This window comes from Petaurus breviceps, unplaced genomic scaffold (assembly GCF_028583685.1).
Source record: "Petaurus breviceps papuanus isolate PSGF00001 unplaced genomic scaffold, PetGlider_PUasm1.0 90775, whole genome shotgun sequence".
Classification (NCBI taxonomy): domain Eukaryota; kingdom Metazoa; phylum Chordata; class Mammalia; order Diprotodontia; family Petauridae; genus Petaurus; species Petaurus breviceps.
Window position 1 is genome coordinate 13089079 of NW_027187342.1, and position 10967 is coordinate 13100045.

The 10967-nt window shown below is 37.5% G+C and overlaps 1 protein-coding gene across 3 annotated transcripts in view; it reads left to right on the forward strand.

The window, feature by feature from the left end:
* Nucleotides 1-10967, forward strand: part of USP34 (ubiquitin specific peptidase 34) — a 322401-nt gene that overhangs the window by 112820 nt on the left and 198614 nt on the right. For all 3 annotated transcript variants that reach the window (XM_069069036.1, XM_069069034.1, XM_069069035.1), the window contains exons 9-10: nt 9598-9679; nt 9766-9858. In XM_069069036.1, the coding sequence (XP_068925137.1) occupies nt 9598-9679; nt 9766-9858 (175 nt within the window). The remainder of the gene's footprint in view (nt 1-9597; nt 9680-9765; nt 9859-10967) is intronic.

Genomic DNA, 10967 nt, shown 5'->3' on the forward strand with positions numbered 1-10967 from the left:
CTTTGTCCCTGCTGATATCTGTGCCTTTGCTAATTTATATGGATACTATAGACATTCATTCCCCCCTTATGCAAATATATGTAATCTTTTAGTTTATGATTCTTAGTTTGTCTTAGGTAGATTAAAAAATGAATTAATCTCTAGACTTTTAAAGATTTTATCTATTTTTTTTTGCCAAAATATAGCTATTTTATGTCTTGTCATTTGTCATGAGGTTTCAAGATCATAATAAAAATTGAGTAAAAAATATGAAATATTCAAAACATGTTGTGTATAAATGCCCTTAGTTTTTCCTAGAGTACTGCAGTTACAGATACCTTTTTTGCCTTAATTTCGTTAATTTATTTTTAGTTTTCCCCATTCACTTCCTCAAGATTTTGAGTTCCAGATTTTCTTCCCATCTCTCCCCACTTCCTATCTCAAGACAGCATTCATTCTGATTTCAGCTTTCCCCCAATTTGCCTTCCGTTATATCAGGGCCCCCCCCCTCCCCCCGCCACTTCTCTTATCCCCTTACCATCAGTTTTCCTGTAGAGCAAGATAGATTTCTGTACCCCATAGTTGCAGATACTTTTTGCAGATTTTCTTGGGCCATGCCTTAAAACTGTTAGCCTGAGTTTTTAAATGACTTAATTGAAGTTAGAAACTTTGGTTTTCTAAGGTTAACTCTTCGATTTTGTGCTTCATTACCTCTGTGTAGGCTGTTTGTTTTCTATTTTGTGTTTTTTTCTTTTTTTTCTAAAGAGCCAATATACACAAGTTTGGTTTTTATTAGAAGAATCCTTTGTTACAATTTTAAATAATTTTGATACTTCATTTTCTGAGCATCTCTTTCATTCCAAGGAGATTTGGGGGGAAGAAGGGGAACATATTTGATAATTAATATCCTTTTAGGATTGGAGATTCTTCCTGTGCCAAGGAAATAGAATAAATGACTAAGAACAAAATATATATGTTGTATCAAAAAAAATTGCAACAAAGTTGTTTGGAAATTTCTCCTTCTGAGTCATTGCAGGAGTTTCATATTAAACTATAAAGGAAATTATAGAGGCTTCCAAGGAGAAAATGGAAATTGTTTTTTGTATCATAATAGGAATAGTTGACTGATGTTGTAGAATTAAGTACATGAATAATGATGGATCTTTTATCCTTTTTCTTTGAACTTTTTGGTACATTTTTTCTTTGAATAATAAGATTTTATGCAAGAGCTACAGAGGCCATTCTAGCAAATTTCTCATCTATATGGAAAGGAGTTAGGACCTACTTTGCTTTTTTTATGAAGTTTTTGTTAACCTTTAGGGACAGTCTGGCCTGCAGGAACTGAAAGAGATGCTTTTTGGTTCTTTTCCTCTTTTTAGGCTCAGTTTTCACTGAGGAACTTTTAAAGTAAATACATTTTTTCTCCTCTATTAGTGAAGTCAGGTAAATTGCAGTCCTAGGGAAAGGTCTTTTAAGTTCTGCCTTTCAGTTTTAGTTTTAGCAGCTATATAGTATGAGCAGTAATTGAAAATTGTATTATAAATTGTTAGCGATAACATGACCTAAGTCTGATTTCTTTAAATGAGTCATTCAAAAAAACATTTATTGAGCATTTGCTCTATACTGGGTTCTGTGCTAGATGCTAAGGATAAAGAAACAAAAATCAAAATTGTGAATCCATCCTCAGTCTTAAAGATTTTAGATTATTTCTGGAGAAATAATATGTATACATGTACCTAATAACAAAATACACATAAAATAAGTACAATGCAGTAACTGTTTTAATAAAGTTGTCAAAATTATGTAAAATAATAGTGGAAAGATATATAAAATTTAGATTTAAATGAGTTATGTCAAATAACATTAACCTATTAGGAACTGATAATTAAGCTTCAATACTAAATAATCATAGAAGCCTCTGAACCAAAACTGAAGTTCTAAGTACTAATAATACTGTGAAGATGGAGGAATAAGATAGGAAATACTGAGCTTTCTCTCACAAAGTAAAACATTGCCTCAAAGTGAACTTTACGTGGCAGAAATAATTAAAACTTAAATACAGCATTTGTCCTCCTGAAATCACTTGGGAGGTCCTCAGACCTTGGACCTTGACCTCCAGGCCCTTAGGTCCCATGGTAGTGCCAATAGCTCTGGGTAGACTCATTTAACAAACAACAAGTGGGGATGGGGTGGGCAGCTGCGTTAGGCTGCAGCCTCTGAACTTTCACTTAAAGGAATCCAGTGGACAAAGTTGAGGGAGTGTATTCTAGGCTTGGAGGACTGCCACAGAAAATTCCAGGAGTTTAGAGTCTTGTTAATGGACCAGCAAGGAGACTAGTGTCACTAGAAGAGTAAATGGCAGGGAGTAAGGTGCAAAAATATTGGAAAGGAAGAAGAGAGGTAGGTTTCCTTTAAGGGCTCTGAACACCAAATGGAATTTTTACATTTGGAGAATTAGTTAAGTAGGGGAGTGGTATAATTAGACATGTACTTTAAAAAAAATCACAGTGGATGAATGGAGAATGGTTTGATGTGGGCAGATGCAGAAAGACCTTACCAGCATGTTGTTGCAGTTGTCCAGGTACTAGTTGATGAGTGACTGTGCTTTAGTGGTAGCAGTTTCAGAGGAAAAAAGGGCATGTGTTTGAGAGAGATTGCCTAGATAGAATCAGCAAGCCTTCACAAAAGCTTGGATATAGCGGTTGGGGAGGTCGGGGTGGGGTGAGAAATGGGGAGGAATCCAGGACAGCACTTAAGGTTATGAACCTGAGGGGTGAGAGGATGGAGTTGACATTTACAGTAATAGGGGAGAGGGAAGAGAGACATTTTAGGGGGTAATATAATAAATTTAATTTTGTACATGCTGAATTTAAGACTCCAACTGGACATCTAATTTGAGATGGCTAAAAGGCAGTTGAAGATAACAAAATATTGGACTTAAGAAGAGAGATTAGGGCAGGATAGGTAGTTTTGAGAATCATCAGCAAGGAGATTAAATTCAATTAAAGCCATGGGAGATGATGAGAACACTAATGGAGAAAGAAGAGAAAAGGTTCCTGGACAGATCCTTGAAGGATATCTGTAATTAGAGGGTGTGACCTGGATGAAGATCTTGCAAATAAGACTTAAAAACAGCAATCTGATAAATAGGAGGAGAAAGGGTGGTTTTCTGAAAACCAGGAGAAGAGAGTTTCAATAAGGAGAGGTTGAACAACAGTCTCAAAGACTATAGAGAGGTTGAAAAGAATGATTGAGAAAAGGACATTGTATTTGACAATTAAAAGGTAATTTTTTACTTTGGAGAGAACAGCTTCAAGGAAATGATGAGGTTGGAAGTCTAATTGTAAGGAGTTAATTTGAAAGAGAGGAATGGAAGTAGAAACACTTAGTGTTAAATGGCTTATTCAAGGTGTTTGGCCACAAAGGTCAGAAAAGATAAAGGATAATTGCACAGTTGGACAAATCAGGTAAGGGTTTTTTGAGGATGAGGAAGACAAGGACATGTTTGTGGGTAGTAAAGATGGAGTCAGTGGACAGTTTGAAGATAGGTGATAGATTGGGAATGACAGAGGGGACTGTTTGAGACAGAGTAGAATGGGATTGCCTGAGGATAAAGGAGTAAGAACATCTCTTCTGTAAAACAAGAGTGAAGAAGAGAAAGTAGCAGAATGTATCTTCATGATAAGAGATGAGGAAAAGAAGAAGCTCAAAGTAAGTAGCCTCAGTTTTATTCTGTAAAATAAGGGGAAAGATTCTTAGTTCAGAGGATGGGGGCAAGGGAAGCCAATGAAAGTTTAAGGAGGGATGAAAAGATCTGGAGGATCATGTGTAGAGAGTGGGATAATGAGTTGCTGAGGGAGGTATTGTAGGATTGACTGCTAGTGGTGAGAGCCCAGTTGAGGTGACGTAACATAAATTTGTAGCAGACCTATCAGAAAAGTTTCCTCTACCTTCATTTAGCGGCAGGTGTGTAGGAGTAAATGTGGTGAATGGTGGGAATGATTAAGGCTGAGGCTTAGCAGGGCATAGTCAGTGAAATGCGTAAGGGGTTAGATGCAGAGATGGGGAGCTTGCAGTCTCAAGGCCATATGTGGCCCTCTTGGTCCTCAAGTACGGCCCTTTGACTGAATCCAAGCTTCACAGAACTAATTTTTTTTTTTTAATTAAGAGGATTTGTTCTGTCAAGGTTGGATTAACTCAAAGGGTCATATTTAAGGACCTAGCCTGGAGGCCCAGGTTCCCCAACTCTGGTAGTGACTCAAGAAGAGGGCAATGTTTAGTCGAACTGGTTCACCAAGGAGTCATGATGGAGAAAAGAAGAGAGAATGACTTAGAGGAATTGGTGGTCATGATGAGGGTGAATGATAGAATTTTATATGGTAAGACAGAGGGAGGCTAAAGGTTGGAAGACAGGTGGGAGGCTAAAATAGGTCAGTGGTCAGAGAAGAGCATTTTGGAATTCTTGAACATGGTCGGTGGTACATTTGTAGGTAATAGCAAGATCAAGAACATAATCTTAGTGTATGGCTGAGCTGCAGTGGAGAAATAGATCATGGTTAAGTGTGTAGGTTGAGGAACTAATTTGATTAAGATCTTTGAGAGAGTTAATATGTGTATTGAAGTTCCCTAGTATGAGGGGCAGGAGTTGGGGAGGAGAGAAAAATTGGGAGCCATGAACTGGACTCACTGAGGAAGGAAAGCAAATGACTTTGGGATTTCATTTGGGAAGTAGGGATGAATGTCTTCCACCTCAGTGGAGGAGAGGTTACTGAGTGAGTGATAGGTAGTCCAATAATTTTTAAATTATCTCTCCTGGATCTATTTTCCAGGTCAGTGGTTTTTCCCATGAGATATTTCACATTGCCTTCTATTCTTTCATTTGTTTGGATCTGTTTAACAGCATCTTGATTTCTCATAACGTCATTAGCTTCCATTTGCTCCAGTCTAATTCTGAAGCCATGATTCTCCTCATTGAGCTTTTGAGATTCTTTTTCCATCTGTCAAATTTGACTTTTTAAGGCATTCTTCTCCTCATTGCCTTTTTGAGCCTCCTTTGCCATTTGAGTCAGTCTGTTTTTTTAAGGTATTATTTTCCTCAGTCAGGCTGTTGACTCTCATTTCATAATTTTCTTGCATTGTTCTCATTTCTCTTCCCAGTTTTTCCTCCACTTCTTTTATCTGCTTCTTAAGGTCCTCTATGGCCTGTAACCAGCTTGTATTTTCCTTTGAAGCTTTTGGTGCAGGAGTTCTGACTTCACTGTTTTCCTCCTGTTCCATGCTTTACTCCTTTTTGTCCCCAAAATAGGAATGTAATGTTGGAACCTTCTGCTTTGTTTCCTTTGCCTGCTCATTTTTGCCACTCAGTTACTTGACTTTTGGGCTTTTTGCCACAGTTGGACTCTGCCACCAGACAGGGGAGCTTTCGTCCCAAATGCTGGGGTTTTCTCAGCTGCTGGAGGTATTAGATGGGTGCCGTCTCTGAGGTCTCCACACGCTCTGGCAAGCTGGACACACACCCCTGGAACTCCACCCTAGACTGCAATCCAGATCCAAGTAGGTTAAAGCAAGAGCGATTACCCCTCAGACTGGTGCTTGGTTCCCCTACAGTCTGCAGGCCAGGAGCTGAAGCTGCCAGGTGGCACTGGCCCCGGGGGTAAAAGCCACGCACTCCCACTCACTGGTCCCAAAGTCCAGACTGCACTGACCTCTCACTTTGTCCTTCGCATCTATGTGTTGATAAATCTGGAAATGGCCACAGCTGCTGCTGTTCTAGAGTCCCTCTGGCCAGTGGCTGGTCAGGCCCACCCTGGGGCTAAAGCCTTGGAGTGGGGCTGGGCTTGGCTCCCAGAGCACTGTGCTGGATTCCTGCTGGCCTGCGGGGCTGTCCTCAGCGGGAGGTTTCTCTGTGTCATTTTGTGGGTTCTGCAGATCCAAAGTTTGTTTAGAGTCCCCTTTTTACATGGATTGGGGAAGGTGGAAGCTGGAGCCGTGGGAAGGTTGTGCTTCTACTCTGCCATCTTGGCTCCGCCCCCTAGTAATTGCTTTTCAGTGAAGCTCTGTAACTTGATGTGAGCTATGTGAAGCAGATGATTAATATGATGTTTTGGTAGGACTCCTTATTTGATTTGAAAGCCATACTAAATTCTGTTTAGGAGTAATAATAATTATTTCTATGTAAGAAGAACCATAACATATTTAAACTGTCCCTTGAATATGCTCCAGTTTATATTTGTTCTTGAAGTTATCACCTTTGCCTTCCTTTTCTCCCTTAATAAAATCTTCCATCCTGTCATCCTGACATGGGTCAGGTATTTCCTCCTCTTCACCCATTTAGTGGTGTTCCTCTTTGAAGTCTTGCTTCTGTTTCCTTTTAAAAGAATTCTTCCTTCTCCCTTACTTCTTGGAGAATGGAGAGGTGTTCTATTTTTTTTTATAACTTTTTTTTTTTTTTGGAGGGAGAAGGCAGGGCAATTGGGGCTAAGTGACTTGCCCAAGGCCGCATGGCTAGTAAGTGTTAAGTGTCTGAGGCCAGATCTGAACTCAGCTCCTCCTGACTCCAGGGCTGGTGCTCTGTTCAGCCAGCCACCACGCTGCCCTGATCTTTTTCTATTCCCTTCTCTTTTAAGGAGGGTGATTGGTCTGCAGATAAGTCACCTTAACTGTGGCAAAAGTACAAACATTGATCACTTCGGCATTTCTGCACACTTTCCCCAGGTTTTCACAACAATTAAGATTTTTGGTGAGCGCCCTCTCTCCTCCCTTTAAGTACTACTCTGTACTACAATAATCTTAAGCAATTTATTAAAACTTTTGTACTCAATTATTGTCAATTAACAACTGTTCAAATTACTTTTGTTCAGTGATTCCCCAGCTAGAGCTCCAAATCCTACTCTTCAGCCTTGAATCACTCTTCTTGGTTTCACTAATTTGCCCACCCAAAAATCAATTCTGTTTTTTTGTTCCATTTATTTGACTTAACTTATTTCACCTGCTGTTTCCTTATTTTTCTTACAGTGCCTCTTAATATTTTATTTCTTAAACCTACTTGATATTCTCCCCCAGAAGGAATTTAACTTCTGGGGAAGATTATATTTTTTCCCTTTCGTTTATATATTGGTAGGAGATTTTTGGGAAGGTGAGGGATTGTTTTGTTTTTATTGTTCTAAGTGATGGATTATTTAGTTGGTTTCTAACTTTTTGCGTTTTTGTTCTTAGTATGCTCCTCTCTTCCCCTTCTTTTCCAACATAAAATAGTGATGGATAATATCAATTAGTAAGTTCGAGAAGATAGGGTTGACTTGATTTTGTTTCTGATACTTCAATGGGTGTATAAGCTGTTTAATGTTTAATAGCAGTACATTAGCATGCTGGGCTTGGGAATCAAGTCTGGCCTCTGACACTTACTAGTTCTTTGACCCTGGGTAAATTGTGTAATCCTAGTTGCCACACTTTCTCATCTTTAAAATGAGGTGGAGAAAGAAATGGCAATCCGCTCCACTATCTTTGCCAAGAAAACACCAAAATGAGGTCATGGAGTATACTTAGCATGTAGTTATCTATCTGTGTATCTATCTATCTTTCTATCTGTCTATCTATCCATCTATCTATTTGTCTGTCTGTCTATCTATCATCCTTGAGGCAATAATTGATTACATGGTAGCTGAAGGAGTTTTGGACACATGCCTTCAGTATCTTCAGTAAAATGTGAGACAAGCTTCTGAGTTGTGACAATTGGGGGAAGGAATCATGGGAGGTTTGAAATTGTGGGTTAATTTGGAGGTGTAAAAGGATTGCCTTGCATCAGTGAGGGCCCAGTTGACATTATGGATCATAAATTTCTAGGACATCCAGTCCAGGAGTTTCTCCACCTTCATTCAGCATCACATGTGTGGGAGCAAAGACTGCAGATGGTGGAGTGATGCAGGATTATGTTTGGTACAGCACAAGCAACCAAATGATAAAAGACCAGCTTGAGAAGAGATCAGTATAGGGATGTACTCTTTCTCTAAGCAGTCAACATGGGGAAAGGAGGAGAATATTATTGGTGTAGGGGTGATGCCTCCTGATGTCTAGGAGAGAACTTAGGGTTTGAGGTCATAATGTGGAAAAATGGCAGGATTTGGTATTTTATTAATACTTAAGTATAATAGTATTCAACTATAACTGTAAATTAGAAGTAACATTAAATTTATCTCCTTAAATCTGAGAAACTGATTTTTTCCAGATATAATTTTTAGGTTACTGCTAAAGTAAGCACGCTAACCTTTTTTTCTTTTTAATTACTTTTTTTTTAAACATTCTTTAACCTACTTTCTTTGTTTTAGAATTTAAAACTGGTCAAAATATCTGTTCCTGTATTCTTTTACTCTAATATGATTCACATTTACTTCCTTAAGTCTAAATAGCTTGTTTTTCCTGTAGACTTTATTGGTTCTTGAAGATTTTTAGTTAAAAACAGAATAGATTTTCATATATTATTGTACAGCAGAATCTGTATTATAATATAATTTCTTACACTACATATTTTTTGATTATTGCACAAGAAATATAGACTTGTATAGAAAAGTTTTTTCACTCAGGAGTTAGGAATATGCATGTAAATACTTTATTATTAATGTCTGCATACTTTACATTTTAAAAATAAAATCACAACTTGTCTTGCTCTTATTTTATTTTCTGTAGTAAGTTTTATGTTTTAGTCATGTGAATTAAGTGAAAGTATATTTAATTACTAATTTTTTTATGATTATATGCTCTAATAAATTGTTTAGTAGCAAATGAATAATAGATACTAAGATGATTGGGCTTGAGGATGGTAGGGCTTAGTATTTGGGAGTTTAAAGAATAATTACTAAAGATAGAAATCTGTCATTTGTTTATGAACATCAGAGTAGAGATAAGACATCTGATAATGCTGTTAAGGGGGAAAAATACAAAAAGTATTCATGTGATTAATAACATTTGAAAAAGCAGGAAAACAAGGATTAACTCCCTGAATTGTAACTAGATCACTTTCATAGTGCATAATTAATAATAAGAGCAAAAGAGGCAAAAGGTTATAGAAAATATACATTATATAGAAGGTGCTCACAAGTTGCTTAGAATAATACTAAGCTTAATGTTCTTTCCTTTTTGAGGATCATATCAGCAGCATCCTCACTAAGAACTATTGTACAGTAGTAGTTGTAGGGATAACTCTTGCTCCTGGAAATTTAAGACTTGCCACCTTTCTAGTACTCACCTGAGCATACTGAGTAACTAGTAGGGCCTACGTATTTCAGTGCTCCCTCATTTTTTGATTGAATCTAGGCTCCATATAAATGAAGTTATGGGCAGGATTGCCCCTGAGAAGAAAGGTAGAGCCAGTGAGTTGATTCATTTTACATTTTCCTCAGTGACATATATAAGATTAAAGCTCTTTAATGAAGAGTTCTGAAAAATTTATAAAGCTTCAATTTCTGTTTATATTTTAATCACTGGAAATTTATCTGTTTACATGTCCATTCTTTGCAAATAGTCTCTTTTTGTTTTGATAAATGATAGTAGTAATAGCTTTTCATGAAACCTTGCAATTTTAGTTTATCTACAGTGCTAACTAATTTTATTATTTTATTTTAGGTCAATTGCAAAAGAGCTTGCAGACTGGCTTATTAGCAACAATGTTGTTGAGCATATATTTGGACCAAATTTACATATTGAGGTTTGTTTTAAAAATTACTTGGTTTTTGATAATCTTGGTAGATAAAAGTATTTTGTATATTGAATATATGTATCCCTGTTTTACAGATTATCAAACAGTGCCAAGTAATTTTGAATTTTCTGGCAGCAGAAGGACGACTAAGTACTCAGCACATAGATTGCATTTGGGCTGCAGCACAGGTAAAGAAATTATTGACCAAATTAAAGAAAACATTGAAAGGCTTTTGTTGTAATCACCTTAAAAATGTTTTCAAATATTTTATTAGCATCCATTATTTTTTTGTTTTACCTTGTATTTTTCTTTGTTTTAAAGAATTTTTATTTTATTTTCAAAATTTTATTCATTCATTCATTTTTTGCTTTTTGGAGGGGGGAAGGCAGGGAAATTGGGGTTAAGTGACTTGCCCAAGGTCATAGGCTAGTAAATGTTAAGTGTCTGAGGCCCTATTTGAACTCAGGTCCTCCTGACGTCAGGGCCGGTGCTCTATTCACTATGCCACCTAGCTGCCCCTTAAAGAATTTTTATTGCTATATTTTGTTTTTACTTCATGAAAATTCCTCCAATATTCCCTCTCCTTTTCCTTCTCAGACAGACATCCCACACAAATATTTTTTGAAAGGAAAAAAAGAGGAAGAGGGGGGGAAATATCACTCCAGGGCCAGTACTTTATTCACTGCACCACGTGAGTTTAGATTCTAATGGAGGACATAAGCACATATAAAGTGTGTGTGTGTGTGTGTGTGTGTGTGTGTACTTACATACAGCACTAGATGTTGTAAATCCAAAAAAGCTTCCTGCAAAAATAGTGTCTAAGCTGCATCTTAAAGGAAAGAAAGGTACTTTATGAGGTAGTGTTAAGGAAGGCATGTGTGTTCCAGGCATGGACATGGCCATTGCTGAGTTCTTTCTGGGCCCCACATTTTGGAGTCAGTCTCAGATCAACCATGCTTCATTTCCTTCCAGCTGTATTTCTGACTCTTGCAGACATTGTTGTCTGTTCTGTTACTTTTCCCTCTCTTTCCCTCAAACTTTTCAGCTCCCTTTTATGTGTTGTCTTCCCCTGTTACAGTATAAACTCCTTAAGGACATGAACTATCTTTATGCTTGTGTTTATATCCCTGTGATAGTAATGGCAATTAAAGATTCCCCTGTATTGGCTTGGTTTTCAAATTGATTGTGTTAAAACCCAGAGTTTGTTAATCCCACCTGTGGGATGGGCTTGTTGATGTGAAAAGAAAGTCCTGAACTGGGAGGAGCTGGTGATGTAGATTTGGAGAGACACTAGAGA